The sequence below is a fragment of the Emys orbicularis genome, chromosome 2, assembly GCF_028017835.1.
Source record: "Emys orbicularis isolate rEmyOrb1 chromosome 2, rEmyOrb1.hap1, whole genome shotgun sequence".
Taxonomy (NCBI): Eukaryota; Metazoa; Chordata; order Testudines; family Emydidae; genus Emys; species Emys orbicularis.
Genome location: NC_088684.1, coordinates 246,663,422 through 246,690,336, shown reverse-complemented (window position 1 = coordinate 246,690,336; position 26,915 = coordinate 246,663,422). Strand labels below are relative to the sequence as shown.

Genomic DNA, 26,915 nt, shown 5'->3' with positions numbered 1-26,915 from the left:
AAATGAACTGTCACAACTGATTAAAAATTATCCTAACAATGCACATTAAGAACTATCTGAATTTTTTGATTAAGCTGTTTTTAGATTTTGTTTTCCTTCAATACAGAGTAAGGTAATTGGATCTCTAAAAGTGAAAATTGGCTTAATGGACTTTAATTTTTTAAATCTAGTTTTAACTTCTAGGTTAACAGAATACATGTCCAATTTCACTTTATGGGATTTGAAACAACAAGGTTTTAAAAGTGCTGCTGGCAGCGCCAGTATAATAATTTTTCACATTTAGTAAAAATAGTTCCTTTTAGAGTCCAGTAGAATCTCATTACAATGCAGAAGCTGAAGTCCTAGTGCAGCTGTTACTTTGCTTGATGTATGAAAGGACAGAGTATTTAAGCAACTAACTTTGTGTAGGCAACTAATATTGAGGCCTTTAATAAGGTTTTGGTTCTTATCTCTTTCAAGTCTTTTTGCTGTTAATTTTTTTTACCCTTTCATTTTGCAAAGATAGAATTCAAGGACAGACTATGTTATACTTGAACCTGTGTTGTAATGCATTACCTTTATAGTGTTCTACTTTATTAAGTATAGGCAGACAAGCTTACTTTGTCGCAACTTGTGTCAAGCATCATTAATAGATAAATGATGCTCTTCAATTTTATAATTGCTATTGCTTTAAGGAGTTATTTTCTTCCCCAGTGAGGCCCTTTGCAATTCCCATTAAAGTTATTAGGAGGTACATGTGCATAGGTTGTGAAACTTAATACTTCCTGCAAAAGCCTGTAATAGTGGGCTTTGTATGGGGAATTAAGTGGTGATGGGAATGAAATCCGCCCCTTTACCTTGCAGGTGTAGGGTTTGGCTGGAACAACAGTTCTTGACCCCACATGAGGGTTCCTGGCCACTACATGCAGCATACCACAGATTCAGTGTCCCCTCACAAAACCTAATCTTGATGCCAAATTTGATATCCTTGCAGCATTGGCTTAGCCCTCTACCTTCTGTCTGTTTCTCATACATATTTTCTTCATATAAATGTTATATCAGTGTTGTTTTCACAGTACAGTTTTAGTTTTATTCGGTTGGATAAAATGTCACAAGTTTTATAAGTTTGCTTTTAGTTAGAAAAATGTCAGTGTTTATAGAACTAGAAATCAGACCAAAATTTTAGACTTTCCTCAATGAAGCCAAGCAAAGAATCTGAGCATGTGGTGTTGATTGAAAATTCTGGCTTTCTGTAAGGTCCTTAGAACTTTAAGGACCTCTCTGCTACAAGTCTAACTGTGCACTGGCACAGTTAATCTGCCATAATTAGGAGGTATTGCTAACACATTTTTGTGTTTGTACAGTGAATGGAAAGTTACCTAAATCATGTTTATAGGCAATTATACATTTTTTTAATGTTTGATGTAAATATATAGCTTGTGCCAGATTAACAGCTCTGGAACCAGGAATCGTCTGTAAACAGAAAAGGTAGTAGCAGCAATACAAACTTTCCCACAGTGCTCCACCAATATGCCTCATACCTGAACTTCAGTGTCCAAATTTTGGGGTTGGAAGATCACTTATTCTCTGTGCCCTGTTCCTTGGCCTGTCAGATCAAGATGCCAGTTGTACTGTGTAGTGGAAGCAGATTGAGATCTACAAACATATTTTACGTTGGCCACTGAACAACCATCATAAAGCAACTGGGGGTGGATTCAGACTGGTAACCAAGAAGTGACAAGCTTTGTATTATTGATCTATACATACAAGAGCTCTGTATTGATCTCCTGAGATTATGTTGACTTTGTTCTAATTTTCTTTAAACTTCAGAAAAATAGAACAACCAAGTCAACAGTTTCTTCATGTGATGTTGGCAAACACACCATAGTAAATTACATTTTATTCCTAGTTCTAGTGTGCCATATTAGATTTTATATATAACCTAGGTACATCTTTTGCTTAATGTAGAAATGGTGGTTTTACATACCATATAGGAAATGTATCTCCTTGAGCTTTTGGAAAATTCCCTAAAATGTTGAGGACCTAGATATATTACTCAGACTTTCAAATCATCAGTTTGGTGTTGGCCTCACTTTTCTCAGTGTTTGAGTACTAGAAATTTTAAAACAATTTTATACTAATTATATAGCTTGCATTATCTTTTGCAGCAAGGATTATTAATGTGCATTTAGCATATTGTAATGAAAAGTTAACTGGAACAGTTATTGTGTTATGTTAATTCGTCTCACTCAAAAGTTTATGCTGAACCATAAATCCGCCTCCCCCACCTGCCCCCAGGCTGTCATTAGTCTGTTACCACTGCATTGTAACTATTACCTGTAGTCCTGAATATGGCAACTAGAAACTTGTTTTTGTTTTTAGGAAAATTTGGGAAGAGAAAATATCACAAGACCCACATCATCTGGAAACTAATTGCCTTTGCATCTGGGAAATGTTTACTACTTATGATATTCTCTGTCTAGTACTGTATTGCTTTTAATTATGAGCAAAGTGATCAATCAATGAGCGATGCAAGTATGGCAAATTACTTTTGTATCTTCAGAGCCACTTGGGCATCAGATTTATTTTCTAAGGAAATGGTTCTCAAACTGTTGTCCATGAGCTACAGGTAATCTGTGGAGTTTTCCGTGTCAGTCATGGATTGCCAACCTATGCTCTGAAACTATTACAAATGCTTCTTTAATTAATCAGTAGTGATGGTTTTATTACTAGTGCGTCCGATGCCTCACCTCTCCATACGTTAAGACTTTATTGGTGAAGCCACTCTAAGTTCCATGTTCTACTCTTTTTATAAAAATGGAGGTGGGAGTCGGGGGTGCAGTGTGCTAATACAGTACAGAGACACAATTTTACAGTCCAGAAACATATTAATCAATTTAAGGATAACCTTAAATCCATTCTAAATCGTATTCATTTAAATACCTTGAAAGGTTGAAAATACCCAGAACTTATCAGTCACTGTTTTATATCTGAATCATATAAACTTCTCCATGTTTTCATGAGAGAATTGCTAATTGAATTATATAAAATGGTATAAATTAGTAATATTTCACTTCATATAGTGTTTTTCACTGTGAGGAATTCTAAAGTACTTCATAAGCTACATATGTGATCCTGCAAACCCTCACTCATGTTAGTAGTGAGAAGATGAGAAATTATTACCCATTTAATGAATCATATGTAAAATCAGCAGTATACTTTTTTAACACTTGTGTGGGCTTTTGGGAAGGTATAGACTTTGTTAGCATAATAATTTTCTGAAGTTAGCTGGACTCCCAAAACATACTTTCAACCTTAATTCTTCTTGCAATGAAGTTTTGTATATTTCTGATATTCCTCTTTTAAAGAACACCAACAGTTTAAATCAAGTTGCTGGATAAGGTTTGCTGGAAGGGAGACCTGCTCTAGTAGATCTTATAAGGCCCACCCAAGCAAGGCTTCTCTACAGTGGGCGTCATCAAGACCCTAAAAGGTAGATGGCAGAATTGCACTTGGGCATCATACAATTTTAGCGGAGAGGAAGACTTTTTTTATGCACATGAAAAATTAAGCACTCGAAGGTTTTTACATGCTTTAAAATGTTTTTATGTATACATTTATAAATATAAAAATGTTACAGGACAACAATATATTTTATCCTTGTCTTTTTAATTTTTTTTATTTACACTGGGCAAATACCTGTTTTCAATAGAAATAATAAACTATTCCAGTGAGATTCCCAGTGTAATCATTGCATCTTAATTTTTCAATGCTAGGACTCTCTGATCCTTGAAAAGTCTCAAAACTGGACCTCCCAGAAAATGGACCATATTCTGATTTGCTGTGTTTGTCTTGGGGATAACAGTGAAGATGCTGATGAAATAATCCAGTGTGACAATTGTGGAATAACAGTGCACGAAGGTAATTTTGTCTCTTTATTCTATTTTATTATTGGGAAGGAAAAGAGAAAGGCAAAGCTTACTTGTTAATATAAAGAAAGCAAGCTGCCTGGTCTGACCTATGAACCCTAAAAAAACTGGTGTTAGATTCTTTGTATTGCAGAAATCTCTTGCAATAGTATAAATTTCACTCTAACAGACCAAAAGTGATTTCCCCCTACCCCCCCTTAGGTAAATGTGCTTTTAGAGAAGAAAACTTCAGAGAATATGGGGCAAGCTATAAGAGTTTTTAATGTAAATTCCATTTTGAAAATGCTAAAATGCAGGATATTATATTTCAGGTCTTATTTTGGGGAATTCAGATAACATTTAGGTGTACTAATGTAGTGCTTTCCAGAGCTGCCACCCCCATGTTCCTCACCCCCCACATCCCAGCATCCTCCTCACCTCCATACATTGCTGCACTCCCATTATGTCCCTATACATCCCTGTGCCCCCCACATCCTCATGCACCTTCCCCTGCATCCCCATGGACCCCACATACCCCCCCACACCCTCTCCTCTCCCCTTCACTGCCCCCTCTCACCCCCACCCTGCTCTTGTCCTTGGCCTCTTTCCCTCCCCATCCTTTCTCCTCCAGCCCACCCTCCTCCCTTCCCAGCTGGGTGATTTAGGCAGCCCCTGGAAAAGTGTGTGAAAAAGTCTCTCTGTATAGGAAAGTGTATGCATGCATGCACATGTGTGTAAGAGACCGTGTCTTTGTGTAGGGAGGTGCATTATTGCTGCATGTGTGTATACCTGTATGAATAAAATTTGCAGCCTAACTCTTTGACTTTTATTCCTTTTGCTGGCTTGCGCATAAATTGATGACACAAAATGTGTGTGTATTCATTTCATAACAAGTTTTTAAAAGAGACGGGGACTCTAAAAGAAATGTATGTATTTCTTAAAAAGTGAATGTTGATTAGTAATTGCAGAAGAGCCAATGTATCAGACATTTCTCCCCATCTTTGTCTCGCTACATTCTAAACTTTGTTGCAGACTCTCTCTTTTATGTGTATGTCCAGCACCTACCTGGAGCCCTGATCTTCGTTGGGGTCTCTAGGCACTATACAATAATTGTAATAATAAATAATGTGGAAATATATGTGTTAGTGCATGCTAGAAGTGTACACATGAATACATCTGTGTATCTGCATGTAGATGTGGGATTCAGTTTCTACAGATTTATTTTTATAGGTATCTGGACAGGTGTGCATTTCTGTGGCTGTGCTCTATGGATTTGTATTTTGGCTTTGGGAGTGGGCCTTCACTGGACCTATTGCAGCTGTGATAATGTGTCATCCTAATTCCACACATAAAATTACAATAACTTTAGTGAACAAAACACATGGAGCTGGTTACAAAAAATGGGAAGAGGGGAGGGATAGAATTATGAAAACCTTCGTGAAATTTCATTTTTTTTTTTTTTTTAAATTACCCTTTTTGACTATTTTGCTCTCAGCTCTAGCATCCTGTAACAAATAAAACCTGAACTTAGCATAATACATCTGTCAAAGCAATAAATATGCCTGTTTGGGCCGTGCATTGAAAATGAGCACGTGAGAAAGGGTGGGGGAGAGCAAGCGACAGAGGGAGGGGAGATGGAGTGAGCGGAGGGTGGGGCCCAGGCAGGGGTGGGTCTTCAGGGAAGGGGTGGGGCAGTGGGTGGGGCAAGGGTGTTCAGTTTTCTGGAATTAGAAAGTTGGCAACCCTATGTACTACTAGTTTACTTGTACATTTTTATTTAGATATGACACTGCAAGACTTTTAGAAATATGTTGCTAGAGCAAGTAAGTTAAAGGTGACCTGGAAGGGGTAGAGAAGTTTGTGCTATTATTTGATTCTTTATAATAAATAGCCTGCATTCTTAAAATTGCTTGTTTTGTTCTGTTTCTTTTTCACCTCAGAAATACCAGGAAAGTCAGGTTCTATTTTCCCCCCTGTTTTTGTAGGAGGACTTCTTGGATAACTCTGAAATAAGATTTGGAGCTTTATCAGCCTTAATTGAAGGGTGGGTGTGCTTTTTAGCTAGGTGTAAACAAAAATCAGAACATTTTAAATAGCTGGAGTAAAAGTGCTTTTAACTAATCAGATTTCATTTGTTTGTTTTTTTTCTGATGTACTATCCCTGTCAGTTCTCATTTGTCCATAGAGTTTCCTAGGAAAGCAAGGTAGATTACCTGAATTTCAGAAGTGTATTTAAAAAAAAAAAAAAAGTGAGAGGAACCCCCCAGAACCTCTGGTTTTCTACATTAAACCTATAAAAGACAGGAAGAGCCACTCTTATTTTCTTTGCATTTTGCTTCAAAAAGGCGAAATAGCTTTTCGTTTAATATAGAAACATTTTGAACTTTAGACTGAATCTCTTCCAACAAATAGTTCCTTGCTTCTTCTGTCCCTAGGAACTAGAATGAAAGTTAATTGCCTCTTGTGAGTTCATATTCCCTCCAGACAAATTTTGACTAATTGAAACATTTAGCCCTGGTCTATACTCGGCAGGGGGGATCGATGTAAGTTAAACAACTTTAGCTACGAGAATAATGTAGCTGAAGTCGATATACTTAGATCGGCTCACCGTGGTGTCTTCATCGCGGTGAGTTGACTGCTGCCGCTCCCCCGTCGACTCTGCCTGCGCCTCTCGCGGTGCTGGAGTACAGGAGTCGACAGGAGAGGGCTCGGGGGTTGATTTATCGCATCTAGTCTAGAAGCGATAAATCGATCCCCACTGGATCGATCGCTGCCTGCCGATCCGGCGGGTAGTGTAGACGTACCCTTAGCTCTTCTTTCATTGACTAAAATGTCCTCAATGAGTGGTTTAGGGCTACCTAAAGTCTCTTGACAAGGTGGGAACTATTGGTGGTGTTCCATAAGAGAACTTGGTGTTTTGTGTATGAAATAAGTCATTCCAGACCAATATCACACATTCTCTATCTCCTCACTCCTCCTTTGTTACTTATGAAATCATGTTTTGAAAATTCTCTACATCTTATGCTTTGCACTAGCTACAAATTAATGAATTGAGACTCTGAACTTTCATTTTATGGTTCATTCCAGAACACACCTATCTCTGCATTGCCCACAACTTCTATTTCATAATCTGTTAATGTGCTGGTTGTAGATGGATGTAAGATGCAGGAAACTAGTTTAAACTAAACTTTTACAGCAATTTTCTAGTTTCCCTAGCTAGGTGTTGGCTTAGCTTATTAGAAAAAAGAAACAAATGCTTACTGTCTTTGAGTGATGATTGAGTTGTTATGCTGGTGAAGAGTGATGGTGATAATTCTCAGAATATTACTGCATGATCAGCAAATATACTTCCAAGAGGCTTGGAGTTCCATTAAAATCTTTTTGTGACAAAGTTGTACGGTGAGTGAATAAACTAGTATCACAGTATCTTGTTAGAGTGCAGGCTGAAACTACCCTATATACTCAATCATAAGCCGGTTCGTTTATAAGCCAACCCCACCAACATGGATAAGAAAAATGAAAAATTTTTATAACCCGTTCATAAGCCGACCCTATAATTCAGGGGTCAGCAAACTTTGGCTCCCGGGCCATCAGGATAAGCCTCAATTGTCAGAGCAGGTCTCATCTTGGTATTCCTGCGCTTCAGGCCGGGGAAAAGCAAATCACAAAGTCGCATGCGTAAGGCTACTTTCATGGAAAAGTTTCGCAGCCACTGTGAATCATCCCAAACCCACAATACTATGCAGTCCCACCAGTCTGTGCTTGTTTGCCGGCCCCAGAATCGGCATTCCACTGAATCAACATGCCCCAATGCTGCCAGGATATCCCAATTGCCACATCCCGTGCTTTCAGGAATGTCTGTGTCCATGTCCTCCTCACAATCTTCCTTGTGCAGGCGGCTCCTAGCTAGGATCTGCACATACTTCAGGATAATGTGCGAGGTGTTTACAATGCTCACAAAAGCAATGTGCAGCTGAGCGGGCTCCATGCTTGCTGTGCTATGGTGTCTGCATGGATAACCCAGGAAAAAAGGCTCAAAACGATTGCTTGCCGTCACTTTCAGGACGGGAGGGAGGGGAGACTGACAACATGTACCCAAAACCACCTGCAACCATGTTTTTGCCCCATCAGGCATTGGGAGCTGAACCCAGAATTCCAATGGGCAGCAGGGACTGTGGGATAGCTACCCACAGTGTACCACTTCATGAGTCGATGCTAGCCACGGTATTGAGAATGCACTCCACTGACCTAATGCGCTTAGTGGGAACACTCATGATTGACTGTATAAAATCGGTTGCTAAAGATCAACTTCTATAAAATCGACCTAATTTCGTAGTGTAAACATGCCCTAAGACTACTAAGAATCTCTATGGGGGTGCAGGGGATGGAGGTTTGTCTGACTTTCTCCTGCCCCTTGTTTCATGAGTTGCCGCTGAGACTTCCATCTACTCCTAATTTTCTCAGAATTTATAAACTTCTGGGTTAGTTTTATGGAGTTTTATCTCAATTTATAAGTCCAATTGATGATGTGGTGCATAGAGTTTAGAAGCTCTACAAAGATCTTAGTAGATATTATGAACTCTGTAAGGCAGGTAACTGTCACTTAGAGTGATTGCAGTCTATAATACCCAGAACCTGTAACTAATACAAATGAAAGGCTAGTTTACTAATTCACTCTTCCATGCAGTAAGTACCCTGGTTTGTTTTCATGTGTCTATGAAAAATTACAATGCAAACCTAGAAATTTAAGTCTACTGACAAACAACATTTGTGGTAGTTTTTGTTTCATAGACAAAACTAAAAGTTTTTTTTCCTCTCAATTTTAGATTTAAGGAGGGAAGGAGGACTCTGTTTGTTAAATTTATAACAGTATAATTACTTTTCAAAATGTTCACTTTTAGGTGTGGATAAATCCCATTTCTTTTATAAAATCTTTAATCTGTCACTTTGGATAGATGCCTTTATGCTAGGATCTTGTAACTTACTTGTAATAGCAGGGTACCCCCAACTGTGATGTCAGTTCTCCTGACATATTGATTGCAGTGTGTCTGAAGAAAACTGTCTGGTACATATCATAGCATGTGACATAGCTATGGGTAGTGCACTTGCTAGCAATTGCCCTTGGGTTTAGTTGCTATGAATTAAATAAGTTCTACATTTGCCCAGACATCTCTTTCAGTCTGTTCATTTTGTTACTTTGCTGTGATCTGTATGGCAGGGAATAGAGTTTTCTGTGCTAAAAAGGAGTGTACTCTTAAGAGTATTTACTGTATAGTAAAATATCATTTAATTACTGGTATTTTGATTTTACAGTTTCCTCTGTTCTAGTGTTGGCTTTTTGTGTAGAATCTGGTTTGTGAAATCCATCGCATACTTTCCATTCTCTGAAATTGACCTTGTCAGATTGAACTTAAACTGAAAATAGGTCAATTGGTAACTAACTATGGGGGAGGGAGAAGACGGAATACTCTCAGATTTAATGGAAGTATTTTCAGAGGGAATAGAAAATTATGGGTTGTGAAATACAGTAGTTGTGAACATATTGAAAATTCAGCATTTGCAAAAAATTTGCATTAAAAGTTCTCATTTCATGCCAGAACATGAGCAGATGCTGTTGCTCTGTTAATATAATCTTACGGAAAGTTGTCTCCTTCCAAACAGTAGCAGCAAAGGTGGGAATCTGCCTGTCCTCACCTTATTCACCTCAGTGTGGTATGAATTTGAAAGCTCAACTGGAACTGTTACAATACTAGTGTTTTTTAAAACTTGCATAATTTTCCATTTAAAAAAAATTACAATTCTGTGGATTAAGCCAAAAATTGAAAAAAGTCAAGGTTTTCAACATAAAACTACATATTGTCTACATTAAACAGTCTAACCGACTGTTATATTCAGTTTGTGGAAGAGTTAATGACACTATAAGAAAGGAAATAAAATGTTAACAAACTTTTGTGTGTTTTAAATTCACAACCTAATATTACATACTACAGTTTTTTTTCTAGTTAGTGTAGAAAACATTCAGATGTGGTGGTGGTGTACTGTTGTTTGTAAAATATATCACACAGCAGCTCCATGTCATCTGGTCAGTGAGATGAAGTTATTGTATATTGGATTATAAAACTTTCCTCTGTGAATGTATTGATCTAGCTTAACAGGGGACTGTGGGGGGGTGGGAACAAGCAAGAAAGAAGCACAGTAGTTGTAGATCAACCTCCCAACACATACTTAGAGGCAATTATAGAGCAGTAGCATACTTCCAGGTTACATTCTGAAGTGATACAGCTTTTTTGCCAGATTGGGAGCATGGAGATCAACACTACAGATGGAACACAACTGCTGGGTCTGAACTTAAGTCATACCTGAGATAACAGTTGATACCAGGCCTTCAGCTGCAGTACCCTATTCTGAGAGTGGGAGAATTGTGTGATTCCACACCGAGAGAGGGCTGATAGCTTGTGGCCTGAGACCTGAGGAGGGAACACTCTAAAAGATGAATGGGAGAGGGCTCAGAGGTGCAGTTAGTCTTGTAGCTCTGACATATTTAGTGGTGAGAGTGGGATAGTAACTAATGGTTAATACAGTGACTGTGCTTGCTTCACCCCAAGGCTTCCCATTCCCTAGATCTGGGGAAGACCCAACTTTTCAGACTCCTCCTGTTTTCAACTGTTACTGTTTAGTGTCCTTTTGATCATTAGGATCCCAGCTTGGCAAAACAGTTTTCTTTTTTGAGTAGATTTCTATGGGTACTTCACTTTAGGTGTGCATGTGTCCCTGAGCCTTTGATCAGAGATTTTTTTTTTTTTTTTTAATAGCAGTGCCTGTTCAGCCCATGCATGAGCCTATTCATCCTTGTGTCCCGTAGTGAGGATATATAGGGTTGCACAGGTGAACCACCCTGAGTTCCTTCTCCACTGCTGTTGAGCCTGAGATGGAGCATTGAGGTTACACCTCCTTAGATTTAGTTCTAGTATAGTTAGCTTAATTCGTTTTGGGGTTCCCCTTTTCTCTTAGCTTTTCCCTGCCAAGAGGCCGTTCTAGAGCATGCCAGGATCCCTAGGCTTTAAGTGGTGTCTTTCCAGTTGGGAATCTGTTCTGGTCAGTGACGAGCATTCGTGGGGCCTTCACCAATTGGGAGACACCCATATCCCCAGTAAGTGTAAGATCTGCTTTTGAAGGAGGAGCTGATCTCAGGAAAAAAACAGGGAGATCACATTCAAATTACTGATGATGGAGCAAGCCTTAAGACAGGCTTCTGACGTGGGTTTGGAGAATCTCCCTGTACATTGGCTTCCGAGCACAATTAGTTCCCTGTCTACCTTTAATTAATTAATGGAGATATCCTATCTCCTAGAACTGGAAGGGACCTTGAAAGATCATCGAGTCCAGCCCCCTGCCTTCACTAGCAGGACCAAGTACTGGTTTTGCCCCAGATCCCTAAGTGGCCCCCTCAAGGATTGAACTCACAACCCTGGGCTTAACAGGCAATGCTCAAACCACTGAGCTATCCCTCCCTCCAGGATCCTGGTCACTGAGGGCCTTGAAGTACATAGCTGTGGTCCCACCTACCTCCAAGTCTTGGTCACCAAGAGCTTTGAGGGTTATATGAGCTTCCTGTACGTCCCTGGTATCGAGAGCTTCATGTAGCAAGACTGGGAATGCCATTAAAAGGGGCAGGAGAGTTAAATCTCCTACAAAAAAAAAAATCTCTGTTATCAATTTAAGCTTCTGGAGACCTTAGATCTCAAAGAGAGTTTCATTGAGGCTCCAAGTAGCTCCAGTACTGCAAAATCATCTTAGGCTTCATTTAAGATTCAGCTCGCTACTCCAGATTTGATACCGAAGTCCCCTGTGACATCAGTGACTGTGCTTGCTTCTCCACTTCCTTTGTCTACTCCAGCAAACATTCTGCTTCTAAGAAATCTCCTCTGAAAGTCTCTCCTGTACCTTTAGTGCTGGTTCTACAGATTACTTTGCTGGTACAGTCTGAAACTGGATGTCAATTTTCTGCCTTGGTACCAACGACAGTTTTTACAGAATTCCATCCAACTTCTGTTTGCATATCATCGGTAGCCTGGGAATTTAAGTACCCAAGAGGAGATCTTGTTTTGAATGAACTGAAATCCCTATTTTCTGGTAATATCCAATTATCTGCTCTGAGATTATCTGGGTCACTGTCTCAGTGCTTCTCATCGAGGCCTACGTCACCAACGACATCCATTTACAGTGAATACCTATTGTCCTCTGGAACATGTTGATGATTCATCTGACGTGCACATTTCTGTGCAGGAATTTCCATCTACTCTACCAGACCCTATTCTCCTGTCCATACTGAGAGAAGTTCAGCTGGGGACAGGCCATCTTGACTATCAGCCGTTTGGGATGACCAACGATGGATGCAGCTTCCTTTGCCTTATGGGCTCCCTCAGTGGCCTAATTGGGATCTCTGGGTTCTTCCTGAGTAGATGAGTTCACACCATCTACTCAGGAAGAATCAACATTTGCACCATTACATCCTTTCTCCCCCACTTTAGGTACTGCCTCTCCCAATCCAGCCAACATGGGTGAGCATAATATCAGAAAAGTAGGTTTTGGTGGTTCCATCCATTTCACGTCCATCTTTTCCCTGTCTCTTTTCAGGGATCCATCTCACAATAAGTTTCTGAGACAGGAAGTCATCTCTTTCCTATGCTTAGGGGCCACAGAACCATTTCCAGTTTAACACAAGGAAAGGTATTCTATTACAACTACTTTCTCATCCCCAAAAAGAACAGGGGATGGAGACCAATATTGGATCTTAGATGTCTGTACAATTATGTGAAACAACAATAATTCAGGATGATGACACTTGCAGCAATAATTCCAGATTGCTTTGTGACACTTCACCTTCAGAACATGTATTTTCATGTCACAATTCACCCCTCCTCACAAGAGCCGCCTTCGCTGCATAATTGACCACGTCCAGTACCTTGTGCTTCTGTTTGGCCTTTCCTCTGCCTCAACGCTATTCTCAAAGATCATGGCAGTGATAGCCCTAAATGAGAACATGAGCAGCTAATTGTGTTCTTTCCCTCAATGATTGCTTCTCGGGAGCCAATTTTATCAAGAGGTATGGTTGGCAGTTCAAACGACAAGCTTCTTATTCCACAGATTAGGCTTCTAACTAAATCTTGAAGTCCACTTTGACACCAGTACAGTGGACAGATTTCCATGGGGCTTCTTTGGATGCAGTGGTAGGCAGGGCTTACCTACCTACTGACAGATTTCTCACCCTAAAGAATCTCATCTGAAGTATCCAGCTCAGCCCTCAACTCTCTGTAAGGAACTGTCACCAACTATTGGGGCACATGACAGTTTGTGTTTTTGTAACCCAAAATGCCAAGTTACCTCTTTTAATGGCTCTGGGGATGGTTCAGGATAGTCTATATACCGAACAAGTGGAGTCTGGACAAGAGGGTGTCTGTACCCATCTGGCTTCTACAGTCAGTCAACTGGTGGAAGGATCTTTTCAAGGTCTGTGCAGGAGTCCTATTTATTGAATAGCCTCTTACTCTTGTGATAACATCAGATATTTCCCTTTTGGGGATATAGGACCTCACGATCCAGGGCAAATGATCATCCCAAGAGCAGCTTTTCCACATTACCCGTCTAGACTTGAGAGCAGTCAGAAATGCTTGCCTCCATTTCCTTCCTCTGATCAGAACCAAATCAGTCAGGTTCATAACAGACAACATGGCCTGCATGTTTGATATCAATTGTCAGGGAGAGGCATGTTCCCACTCCCTCTGTGTCAAAGCAGTAAAACTCCTGAAATTGGTGCATAGCCCACAAAGTAGTCATCTCAGTGTCTTACCTTCCTGGTATTCAGAACATCCTAGCCAATGACCTCAGCAGGCACTTATCCCCAAATTACAAATGAGGACTCTTTAGTCTAGTTCCCAACAACATATTCTTAACTTTAGGATTTCCTGAGATAGACCTCTTTATGACTGCCGCCAGCACAAGGTGCAAGAAATTTTTCTCAAGAGGGGGACTAGACCCTTAATCACTGGGGGGATGCCTTCCTCATCTTGTGGATGGGAGGTCTTCTTTATGCATATCCACCAACACCGTTACTTTTTGAAAGTACTGAACAAAATCAAACAAAATAACGCCACAATCATTTTATTTGTACTGAACTGATAGACAAGTTTGGTCTCCTTGCCTCATTTGACATGCCTATCGTCCACCGACAAGACTTCTAACTAGCTGCCATCTGTTGTCTCAGCATGCTGGAAAGATGCTTCACCCCAGTCTGGAAGTTCTGGTGTGGTTCCTAGATGGTTCTCAGGGATAGAGACTTCTTGTGCAGCAGAGCTGCATTATATATTAAACAGGAGAAAGACGTATGTCAGAAATACTTATCTTCTGAACTTGAAGAGATTTCACTACTGGTGCACCCGTTGAAAGTCTCTCCTGCTCACTCTTCTATTCCCGCAATCTTTGACTACGTGTTGGAATTAAAGACCTCAAGTCTCTCTGAGTTCCATCGAGGTTCATTTGGTAGCTATTACAGCCTTCCACTTGTCTGCGGAGGGTTTTTTGATCTTTGCTTATCCGACAACTTCAAGATTTCTCAGAGGACCAAGGAATCTTTTGCCTCAGATTAGAGAACCTACTCCAGTATGGGACTTGAACCACGTTCTTCATCACCTTACAAAACACCTCTTTAAGCCATTAGATACATGTTTTGTTGCTTCATTTATCCATGAAAACAGCTTTTTTAGTGGCCATCACTACAGCCTGGAGGAACGGAGAACAGGGAGCTTTAATGGCAGACCCTCCTTTTTATGGTGTTTTTCAAGGAAAAGGTATTGTTACAGTCACATCCCAAGTTTCTACTTTAGTTGTCACCTCAATTTCCTATTAATCAGTCCATTCATCTCCTAGTTGTTTTCCCCAAACTGCATCAAACTATACAAGAAGCTGCCTTCCATACCTGAGATGTCAGAAGGCTATTAGCCTTCTATCTGGATAAAGCCAAACCATTTCAAAAGTCTTCTAGACTCTTTGTTTCAATTGCAGACCTATCCAAGTGATCTGCCATCTGCACCTAGATGGATCCTGGAGGGTATTATTGCATGTTATGATTCTGCTGACATTCAACCTCCTAGAGTAGTAGCTTCTTCTGCAAGGTCACAGTCTTAGTTTTTGGCATTACTCAAAGATGTTCCAGTTACTGAAATCTGTAGAGCTGCAGGTTGGACCTCTCTATCTTCTCCAACCATTATGCTCTGGTTCATGCCTCCAGATCAGATGTTGCGGTTGTCAGTGCAGTTTGTTCTTCAGTATTGGAATCTGTCCTCAAAGTTCTCCTGAAGAGAAGCACCCATAGGGACGCTATTCAAAGAAGGAGAGGTTATTTATCTTGTGCAGTAACTGGAGTTCTTCTAGGTGTGTCCCTATGGGTGTTCCACTACCTGCCCTCCTTCCCCTCTGCTTTGGAATTTTCTTTGGGACTCTGTGGTAGAGAAGGAACTGAGGGCATTCAACCACAACCCTATATATCCTTGCTGCACAGCATCTGGGTGTGTAGAGCACATGCACAGGTCAAACCAGCACTTTTACCAAAAATCTCCAATCAAAAGTGGAGGGGCATATTCACATCTGAAATAGAAAGAGTGGGACACCTCTTGGAAAAACTCCAATTATTGTATAATGTGAATAACCTCTCTGTCTCTTCGTATGGAGCCTAGAAGTGTGCCATTGTCCTGTAAATAGCCTCTTAGTGTGCGTTAGTTTTCCTGCTTGTTTGTCCCCACAGTTCCTTATTCACATAATAAAGCCTGACCAATACATTAATCACACAGGAATGTCTTATAACCCAATTTTACAATAGCTTCAGCTCACTGACAGATCACATACAGTGTTACTAAAATTATTATATCTCAGTATTCTTAAATTACTGTATAGTAGTTACATGTCCTCCACTGTTGTCTATCCTCCTTTCTAAGAGGTAAATAAATAAATTATGCTCTTATGTTAATAGAGATTTAACAGCAGAAAATGTTGTCTCAATTTTTGGAAGTAGTAGGTTATACATTTTCCTCTTCTGACTAATTTTAGGACTCTAAAACTGGGTCTTTATGTGATTGTCTACTACAGCTAGAATAGTTACTCTGTAATGATACTGGTGCACATCATCTCAAAGTTCTGTTTCTAGTGATAGACTGGAGCAGCCTTGTGAGATAAATATTTTAAGCGTTAGTACCGAGTTTGCACAAAGCCTATTTTATTTTCTTATCAAGAACCTTGTCCTCACATAGGGATGGATTCTAGTACATTAAGCCTATTGTAAGCCTGCAATAGAAAACTCCTTTATAATCTTTCTGTTGTAAAGATGAACTGGTGAGTCTTTGGCCTGGCTGCCAAAATGTTACATGCAACTGGATTAACTAAAAATGTAGTATATAGAACTGGAAGCCAGTTTTTCCACGAGTGTTAATTGGATGGGACTTAATTGCAGTTAGTTATTTCAGCTTGTATGATGTCTAATAAAGCTATTCCCCCCCCAAAATGGCAAGGTTTGATATAAAATGTTATGCACAGTTTTATATGTTTAATTAAAGGTGTATTTGGCTGGTAAAATTAGATTGAATATTAGCAATTAGTGTTACTACTAGTGGTGGGAAGAGGAGAGAAGCAGAAACAGTATTTGGAGGAGAAATTTTGAAAGATTGTGAAGTTACAAAAACGTGTCTTTAAGCATCATAATTTATGATGTGAATCAAATACTTCAGCTTAGCTGTGCAGTTTTACTGGTTTTTTGTTTTTTGTTTTTTTTTAATCAAAGAAAGATGAAATTGCACTCTTAGTATAGCAAATTGACACATCTGCCATCTTACCTCCAGATCCTTTTATTGCATTTTTCTATTCTGTTCCCTCTCTATATCTTTGTTTTCGTAGGTTTTTGCCCTCTTTAGGTGCTCATAGGTCTTTTCCTTATATATTGGTACACTTGTTCTGAGAGTTGCCAGTGTGGATTTTTTCAGGTTGATATGGTGATATGAGCAATGAAGATTCCTATTTTGGTTCTTTACGTTAGTGTTAACCAGTTTCCTTCATAAATATATTTTTGTGATATCTCACTTCTGTTCCAAGTTTCCACTTGATTGTTTTGAAGTCTTCTAAAGTGGGTTGCTGTGTACACATTCCTGGTAGATCCAGTTGCCAACGCTTCTTTTGATTCATTATATTTAAGATAGAAAGCTAATACAATGAGGTCACCTGATTCTTGACACTCCTTTTTTTTTTCTATAAATAAAAGTGTTGTCTCCTGCCATTTCGCCCTTTTGCTGTCTCAAGAGCCCTGTTTATTACTTATATGTAGGGCCCTACCAAATGCACAGCGTGAAAATCACAGACTGTGAGAGTAGACCTCCCTCGTGAAATCTAGCTATTGGAGAGGAGGGGCAGAGCTGGGGGCACCCCAGCTGGGAGTTCCTACTATTCACTGGGTTCCAGTTGCTAGTCTGCTGAGCTGGGGAGGGACAGGACTTCCTCTTCCCTGCATTGCTGTTCTGTGGGGGAGAGAGAGGGAGGGAGATCAGACCCATCTCTGGGTACCTCCCCTGGCTGCAGGAAGCTCTGTGGTGGCTGCCTTCAGAGTCCAGCTCTGAAGGCAGCGCAGAAGTGAGGGTGACAGCTTTGTGACCTCCTCTACCCCCCACCCCCCATGGTTACAACACTGAAATTTCAGACCTAAACATCTGAAAACCTGAAATTTACCAATTTAAAAACCCTCTGGCCGTGAAATTGATCAAAATGGAGCTGAATTTAGTAGGGCTCTACTTGTGTGTAGATTGAGGTAGATGTACATTTCTTTGTTGAGGATAGACCTGTTTGACAAGTTTTGCCTAGTCAGGGTTGTGTGGGTTTGAACATGTGCTAACATCATTGGGGGAGGGGAATTCATAACTTTACACATAATGTTGCTGCATACACTTCACCATGATATCATTGAACAGCTAGTTATTAGTTTTCAAATGATAGCTCACAAGGTATATTTTGTACAGAGATTATTACAGTAGCGTGTAGGGGTGCTCTTGGTCACAAACCTAGAAACCCCAAACTGAGTCCAGTTCAATTCCGATGTATGTTAAACTTTGAGAAGAGCCTTCTGTTTTTTCTGTGGCAAGGGGGACCCCAAGGCTGTTGACTAGGTTCTGAAATACCTGAAGCATGTACTTGCAGTTACCTATCCCTAATTTTCTTGCACATAAGAAGATACTGAGATTGTCCCCAAGACTGGCCTGTCCAGTGCGGGGAAGTATCGCCCACTCCAACATGGAGCTGCATCTTTTGAAATTCGCACATGACACCAAGTATCCCGTGGGCACAGCTTTATCAAAATAATAATGGGCTTCAACCTGAAATTCAAACAAGTTAAAGTCCCTGGGATGCCCTGGAAGCAATCTGAATGCAGACCTGATGTTGCATTTTGCCAACATCACCCCAGGACTACACTCCCTAAGCATGGCTATCCGCAGCATCAAATAAGGATTCTCTCACTGAACACAGCTGGAGGGCAATATAATCATTTTACTGTTGAGCCCCAGGGATTGAACAGGTGATGGAAAGTCTATATTCCCCCCTTGCCGCCATTGCTACCACGCTTAGAAGAGATGTGAAATTTTGGTATTGGAATGTATGAGAAGCGACTTGCCACCTCCAAGGTGCTCTCTGCCTTTTCTTTATCTTCGAAGCCTTTAGTGGACTTTTTTGTCCACAAGTGGCACCTCATGCCTTCATATGGGATTTAAAAACCAGCTGAAAATCCATTCCATAAATAGCTTTTTTGCTAGAGTAGTTCAATAACAAATTTCATAACTGTAGGTTAATTGGAGAAGGAGCCTTTTTCATGGTTATTGCCTTTCCATGTAGCATCTCCTGAAGAACTGGGACCTTGCAGACCCACCCTTTTCTACAGCCCTGCAGGAACTACCCTTGACTCACCTACCAGGCGAGTGTGCTATGCTGGCTCCAGCACATCCTACAGCAGTGGTTGTACCAGCCTTGGGTGCGAAAACGTTTCCTATCATTAATCCAAAGTACACATTGGCTTTTATATCCGTGTTTTTAAAAAGAAGGTTTTGGCACTGGCAATCTGCTTTTTGTGAATGGCACCTGGGCGGGGTGCTAAGGAGTCATACATACAACCAAAGTTCTGTTTTACCCCATGGTAAATCTGGTTCCCCTGCTGCCTTCTTTCTTAATTTCGTGTCATACCTGAACCATGCTACCTCACCATACGTAGCATAAGCCCTCCTACTAAGTCCCTGTACTGGAAGAAGGAAATACACCTCTCGGGGCTCCTCACACTAATTATACTCACATAAATGTGTAAGGATACAGACCAGTTCAAGAGTTTGAGTCACCTTAACGCTGCAGGGTTTGTCCTCAAAATTTTTTATGCTATTTACTCCCTCCTCCGTCTGCTCTTCCCTGAACAGCAAGGTAAATACATCCACACATTCCCCTTTCCAACCTTTTCCTTAACCCCTTTAGACAGATGATTCCCAAGTGGGCAGTTGGGTCCCACATAAGCTCTAGTGGCGTTAGCTGCTGTGTTTCCTGCCTGTTTTGTTAGGAATGTTGCCACCTGGTGAAGGGGGAGGAGGGGCTCCCTAATTGCTCCATTTTCCTTTGTGGTACATGACTTTCACCCCAACCTGTGAGTGTCACCACTCCTCTGAGAGGGGACTATTTTGCCAATCTCTGGGCCACCAATGCCAGTTATCTTACTAGGTCACCCCATGTTCCTTGGGGGTGGGGAGTCCAAGGGATAAACACCCTGAGCCACCACCCTTTCCCCTGAGCACCGAAGTTTGCGATCCCCTCTATTAGTATGTGCGGGCTACCGGAGAATACACCGTCGCATCCTGAGGATGCCTGCTGGACTCTTGGCAGGTTATGGGAGTGAGGCCCCGGGCTGCTCACCCACTTCTCATCATCCTCAATAAGGCTTGGACCTTTACTTTCCGCAAACTCAGAGCCTGAATCCGTTATGTGGACCTCCTGTATGAGGGTTCAGGATCCCATCCAGGAGGAGTGCAATCCTGTGACTCAGCACCATCTACACAGTGAACTGTCCGTGCTGAGGTCCCGGCTCTTACCCAGCTGCAATCCTCCGCTTGTGACTTTCCTTCTTCAGTTGTTGCAGGCCATGGATCCTCACTTGAGCTCTTTTCCTGTGAAGACTGAGCACATTTTCACTCTGGGGATTGTGCTTGCAAGCCCACTGTTCCCTGGCAACGCTGCCCAAATAACACTCTAAAGCCACAACTCTCAGAGCCTCTGTTAGGGCAGGGTTGGGTCCTTGCCTGCAGGAGGGAACCGCTGCTGCCTATGCCCCAACGCTTACTGCCTCGCCTTGGTGGGAAGGAATGGGGTGGAAGGGACTGGGTGCTCTGCCTGGCTCCCTCAGGGCGGCTCCTGGAGCAGGCGCCTGCTGGCCCTACCTGTGGCCAAGATCCTGTGAGCCCTCCTCTTCCCCCCACCAGAGCGGGACATGGGGTGGGAGGGGGTGCAGGCAGAGAGAAGGAGCAGTGCACTCCCGCAGCAGCCACAATACTCCAGTGGCATCTCCTCATGGGGGAATGTAGAGAGCAGGGGGGAAGGTAACAGACCCAGCTCCGACAGGGCTGCTTGGGGACACTTGCCTGCCCTCCCCGCAGCTGCTGTAGTGGCACCATGTGATCCCCTCCCCTCTCCCTGGACAGTAGTGGGAGGGGTGTGGGCTGATCCAAAAGACCTTGCCCTGTGGCCCTTCCCAGCCACTGTAGAGGTGCCATGTGAGCCTCAGCCAATCTCCCCCGTCCCTGCAGGTAGGGACCAGGAAGAGTGATTTCCCTAGAGCTGGGCAGCCCAGGAACACTGGGCCATTCCCAGCCATCGAAGCAATACCACATCACCACGTGCCCCCTCTCCCCTTGGAGCAGTATGGAGAGGTGTGGCAACAAACATGGCTCTAGGAGGGTCACTCCCAGTCTCTGTAGCAGCGCCATGTGGCTATTGGTCTCCTCCCCCCCACAAGTGGGTGGTGGGATGGGGAGAGGCCCCAGTTGCAGGCCTGAGTGGGGCTATACCGCTTCAGATCCCAGCTTCCCCATGTAACTCTCAGCCAACCCCCTTCGAGCAGGGAGGGGATGGAAAGCATGGACTTCCTCCCTAAGGAGGCTCCTGCCCTGATAACAGGCAGAGCCCCCATGCTGGGATGGGGGCAGAGGTATAACTGCCTGCAGTGAGACAGGACTGACTCTCTCCCATTGGGGCAGACCCACTGCTCATGGGGAAAAGGGCCCCAGAATCAGAGGATGGCTGGTAAGGAATCTTGAGGACTGCTGTTGCTGGTGGAACCTAGTTAGTTAACCCTTTCTCTGCTGGAAGAGATCTGAAAGATGGTCCCCATGGCCCTTGAACTGGGCTAAATCCTGGGAGCTCAGAATGCTGGCCAGTTAGCACCCCCTCCCCTAGAGGGTTGCTAATTTTGGTTGGATGTATTCCTGGACGTTTCATCATATGACACAGTCTTTAATTCCTGGAGAGTTGGCAACCCTATAGCTGGACAATGGGTGCAAGAGACTCCCGAGGGAAGCGCTACCTATTGTCTCTTGGTGAGTGTCTCCCTTCCTTGTTACTGGGACTGGCCCCCTTTCAACACTGGTCCCGTCAAGTTCCCCCACCCACTGATGTGGGTGGATGGCATTTCTGCGTCTTCATAGTAAACAGTGTCCTAGATATAGAGTCATCATAATATCTGCAGAACAAATATTCTGTATAGTATAGTTCCATCCCTGCTGTGTAGCTTTATTTGCCTGAGTGTACACACAAGTCTCTGGCTGAATTGCATTTTTGTGGGTTGACTTCCCTTCATTTTCCTCTGTTGTGGACAAGATTCTTTCAGTGTATTTATCAGCAGTGATTAATGATAACCTAGTGCATTCTCTCTCAGTAACAGCTGCCCTCTTACCGATTATATCAATAGGCTGCAGAGCTTTTGCAAGATGTAGTTAACAAAAAGGTTGAACGCCTCCTTGTGGCTAATATATTTATTTTAAAATTACTAAGGCTGTCACTGAGTTCAGCTTATGTTAAGAAAATATGTCTGGCTCAGGAAACATGAACTAATGTGTGATGTAATTACTTGGCAGAGGGAGTTAAATTTACATTGTTACATAAATGAAGTTTGGCCAGCACATGATGAAGAAAATAATTATTAGAAATGCATTTGTAATGCTAGAAAGAGTTAGCATAAGTACCCCAGGCACATGACTTTATTACCAAATTTAATTAGGCAACATCTCTCAGTCAAAACAAGATGATATCGAGGAGGTTAAAATGTTAATTTATTAGTAGATTGATAAGCAAATTTGTTAGTAAAGGAAATCTGATAACTAGATGCCATTGCTGAAAAAGCATTAAATGCTTGAAAGAAACTGATTGTCATCAATCCATATGGTAAAATAAAATATGCCACCCCTGAGTAATTTTGAATAATCAAATTTGAGGAAATCAGTCTGCTCAGGGGTATTCTACAGGCAGAAAGAGATTACATTCATCAACTCTAGTAAACAATTTATAGTGGGCTGTACTGCATTCTGTATATTAAAGTTATTGCCCAGACATAACCTCCAATGTCATTTACTGGATTAATATATTAGAACTACTTTTTTTTTTTTTAAAGCATTTTATTTGTTGATTTTTTTTGAATTTTTATTTAAAGCTGGTATCACACTAAATAAAAAAGTAGTATAATTTAATGTACGGTATCTGTAATAAATGTTTTTAGCTATGGTAGCGGATACATTAACACACCTCCTAGTATACTTGTCTCATATTTTTTAATCTTACTGATGAGTGTTGCATGGGAATGGAAGACTAATATTTTTTAAAATTTCTGTTATGTTGTTGCTTAATTTCCTGAAGTTAGTTTTAGTTTACAATGGAAAATTCTAATTCTGTCACTAGAGGAGTTAGAGCATTGTTACTATTTTATGCTAGTCAATGGATAATGAACCAAACCAACAAATCATATTGCCATATAATTGCAGAATTCAGTAGTTTAACTGCTCTGCAAACAAAAATATTAACTGATCCATCTTACTTGAAAAGTAGCCGAATTTAATTTTTAATAAGTCCTCTGCTGTTTATTGCATTATTGTAATGCAAAATATAGTTGCCTGCTGAGCAATAGGTGAATTTTCAGAGATTGAGACGTCATATAGAAATACCGTTTTGCCTTGACTATTTCTTGCCGGGACAAAATTTAATTGCTAGTGGCAATAACAACACTTTTTTGTTTTTGCACAAAAATTAAGTAGCGATTTCCTGAACTGCTTTTTGCTAATTTAAAATATATTATTTTAAAGTAGAGCTACATAACTTCAGTTCTAAAAGTCAAAATTTTAACAAACCTTGCAATACCAACAGAGTTTACATATAGACTTGCATAAATTTTAGATTGGAAGTATATGAACACATCCATTATTGGTTGCACTTTTTCTTTTCTATATAAACTGAAATTGTTTGTTTGAGTTCAACATTAAGAAAAAAAAATCTTAATCAACTTTGCCACCACCCTACACTTTTAAAGCAAGAGATAGGTATGTTATGAATTGCTGTTCAGGCCTGCGGTAGCTTCACTTGGGACATCCCGTGGTAGAGCTACACTAGCCTGTTTAGTCCCCAAGCTGACAAACACTTAAGCATATGAGTAACTTTTTACTCTTCTGTATATTCCTGTTGAATTGAATGGGGTTATTCATGTAATTAAAGTTACTTACATATTTAACTGTATGAAGGTTTGGGGTCTTAGGACTTAATTTGAGAGGTGCTTATCATGTCAGCAACTCCCCTTGACCTATACAAGAATTGTGGGTGCTCAAGACCACTTTTGGGCCTATTACTTTCCTTTTTCATCTGAAAACAGAACATAGAATTTGGGCAAGAAGCACATACATAATCTAAGTTGCTAAATAATTGGTCTTCAAGACCATAAGCTGTGATTGATATTTTAACTTTGTATTAGTGAGTGTTTTAGGAATTATTTTTATTAATAAATATAAGCTGCAAAAGGAAGGGTGCAATTTGTATTTGAACCCATTAATTAACTGTAACATTGGTAAAGACTTAGGGTGATTCATGTCTTTTACTCAAAATGAGCACAGTTGTCTTCAGACAATTTGCTATACAGATGAACTGCATTAATACCTATTTTTGGAGGATCTGATTTTAATAGTTTGTACAAGATTTTTGTTACTTGAAGTTACCATAGTAACATATTTTGATTTGTTAAATGTTTTTATGTGGTGTTTAGTCCATAGATTTCACATGTGAATATCATTTTTATCTTGTTTATTATATTATAGCTGGTCTTATTGGTTGGATAATTTTTATGAGAGGTTAAATACCATGCTTTGTGGAATTTGCTGATTAGTTCAGAAATGAAAGATGATTTTTGTGTCTATGTATAGAATTTCATAATTGGCCAGTAAAGTTAATGGGATTTTTCATCTTCGTCTGAAGCATCAGAATTAGGAAAGTGGACTCTGGGGTGGTAAAACACAAATTCATGTTTTTATGATGATGTGAAAAAAAGCGAAGTTTATATTTTTACTTTACTAGCAATGAGATTTATTAATCAAAATATGACTTATTTTTCAGTTATACTTATTCAAATATTCTTTTATTAGATTAGAGTATTAGTTAAAATTATATTAAACTTGTAGATATGTAATAAAATGAATTTAAGTGAATCAGATTATGTTCTTTAAGCAGTAAATGTCACCATTCATCCTAGAGGGATCCCATAGTTCTTTCCAAAATATTTTTTGTATAATTTTATTATGATCACCTTTTATTTCTGCAACTGTGGAATAAATTATACTCATTTGCATTTGTGGACTTTTCATTTGTTATGTCCGCTTTCCTAACTTCAAAGGTACCTGTGACGTTCTTAGTCTGCCAGCAGAATTCATGCAGGGAAAAAAAGGACTCATGATAGAAATACTCCCCCTTTTTATTGTGTTTAGTAGTTTGGCTCACAAGTTAGGGAACATGTGATATGTGCCATTCACATCTTCGGTTTACAGTAATGATATTTGGTTGTTACCCACAACTTGAAATTTGATCTTTTTTTATAAACAAAACTCAAAAATAGTTTTGGGTACTATACTGCCTCCTGACTCTCTGTATCGTTTTTTGTGGTTTTACAATCACATTTTTCTATTTTTTTTTTGTTAAATGCTTTTGTTTCTAAGTACTGACAGTACATGGGAAACACCAACTGATGTCATATTCACAAAGTAAACAAACAAAGTAAACTGAAAACAATATTTTTTCCACTAACCTTCAGCTGAAATCCTGTAACACTAGTAGATAATTTTTAAGTTGATGGTGTCCCTTTTTAAAATGTAAATTTTGAGTTGAATATATCCTTATAAAAACATAGCTTTTTCTGAAATGTTAGCTAAATTCACAAGGAAAATGTTTACTTTTTTATTAGTAAAACCAGAAAGGAGAATGGAAATGTGTATTTTAGTTTTCTGTTTCTATAGATATCATGATTTTGTTTGTTATATTAATGTAAAGTCATTGACAGGATTCATTGTACCTTTCTTTGTTTTACAGCTGTAAACTCCCTCCTCTTCCCCTTTTCCCCCTGACCAAATTGTCTTCAAATATTCTGGGATTTCATCTGTTTTTGTAGATAAGAGTTTATTCTTGCAACCAATTCAGGCACTCTCATAAGCTGTTCCATTGCTCTCAGACCTACATAAATGGCTAGGTTGTATAAGAAAAGACAGTAATCTCTGCAAAACATTCTCAGTTATGTTTTGCCTAGAAATAAATTTAAACAAGTTTCATGAGAAATATATACAAGAAAATCTCCTTGATCCGGTTGAAAAAGTTCAGGGAGATATGGAAATGCAGCTGTTAACAGTTTCAAACAAGGCCTCTTATTGCAAACAAATGTTCCTAAGTGCTTGGTGGAAGTTGCTTGTACCTAAATTTCTATTTCACTGAAATTTTCTACCAAGTTATATAGGTCAGTGTAATAACAAGCATACCATCTCAACCTGCCCAGGCCCTAATGTGTGACAAAACTGAAAATAAATTAGACAAAAATAATTCATGCAGGAAAATTTAAAACAAGGGTAGTCAATCCTTTACTGTAACTAAATCTTGAAACTTGTTTCATGATTCTTTAATTTCTGATGTAAGTAATTTTCAGTAATAAAAGCAAAAGGACTCCAATTTAGGTGCCTTTGAGCAGTGAATGACGAGGGACGTTTGAGGACAAGTACAAATTGATGCAGAGAAGACTAACAGATCTGTTCAGCTATGTTTTGTTTATCTAGGTATTCCTAGTATGTCCATCTGTACAGTATCTGAACTACAACACACCACATTGACCTCTGCACTGTTAATGAAACGTCTGTTTTAACTAAAACTTTAACCCACTCATCTCTGAACATTAGTTTGCTTTATTACAATGCTAAGAGCTACCATATGTAAAGTGAGATGTAATATAAAATGGTAAAACTATACTAATGTAAACACTACATCAGTTTGTTGGACATGTTTCTAATTTGACTGTATAAAGTATGCTTGTTAATATGAACCATGATTTATGCTTGAGAACTTAGATAAATACAAGTCAAATTTAAAAGAAAAAAATTAAATGCAAGTTAATGTTCTCTAACTTGACAAATTCCAGTAAAGACAGAAGGTCTTCAAAATTCCACTGCTTAAAAGTCGGAGTATCTTAAGCAGCTTCATAATTGAGAAAAATAGTGTTCAGAAAGGAAATAGTGGCTCACTACTAATGCAGTTCTAACATTCTCTTTTAACCTAAAATGTCAGAAGAGCTCATGCAAATTCCCCAGTTTCTGTAATGTAACTGAATAAACAGCATTTAAGGGAGTGCCCTCTGGGCAACAAAGAAAAGTTTGTGGAAATTATATTTAATTTTTGGCCGTAGAATGCACC

The 26,915-nt window shown here is 40.0% G+C and overlaps 1 protein-coding gene across 1 annotated transcript in view; it reads left to right on the top strand.

The window, feature by feature from the left end:
- PHF14 (PHD finger protein 14) overlaps window positions 1–26,915 on the top strand; it is a 283,433-nt gene that overhangs the window by 11,937 nt on the left and 244,581 nt on the right. Inside the window, exon 4 of the mRNA XM_065399294.1 lies at window positions 3,756–3,900. Within this exon, the coding sequence (XP_065255366.1) occupies window positions 3,756–3,900 (145 nt within the window). The remainder of the gene's footprint in view (window positions 1–3,755; window positions 3,901–26,915) is intronic.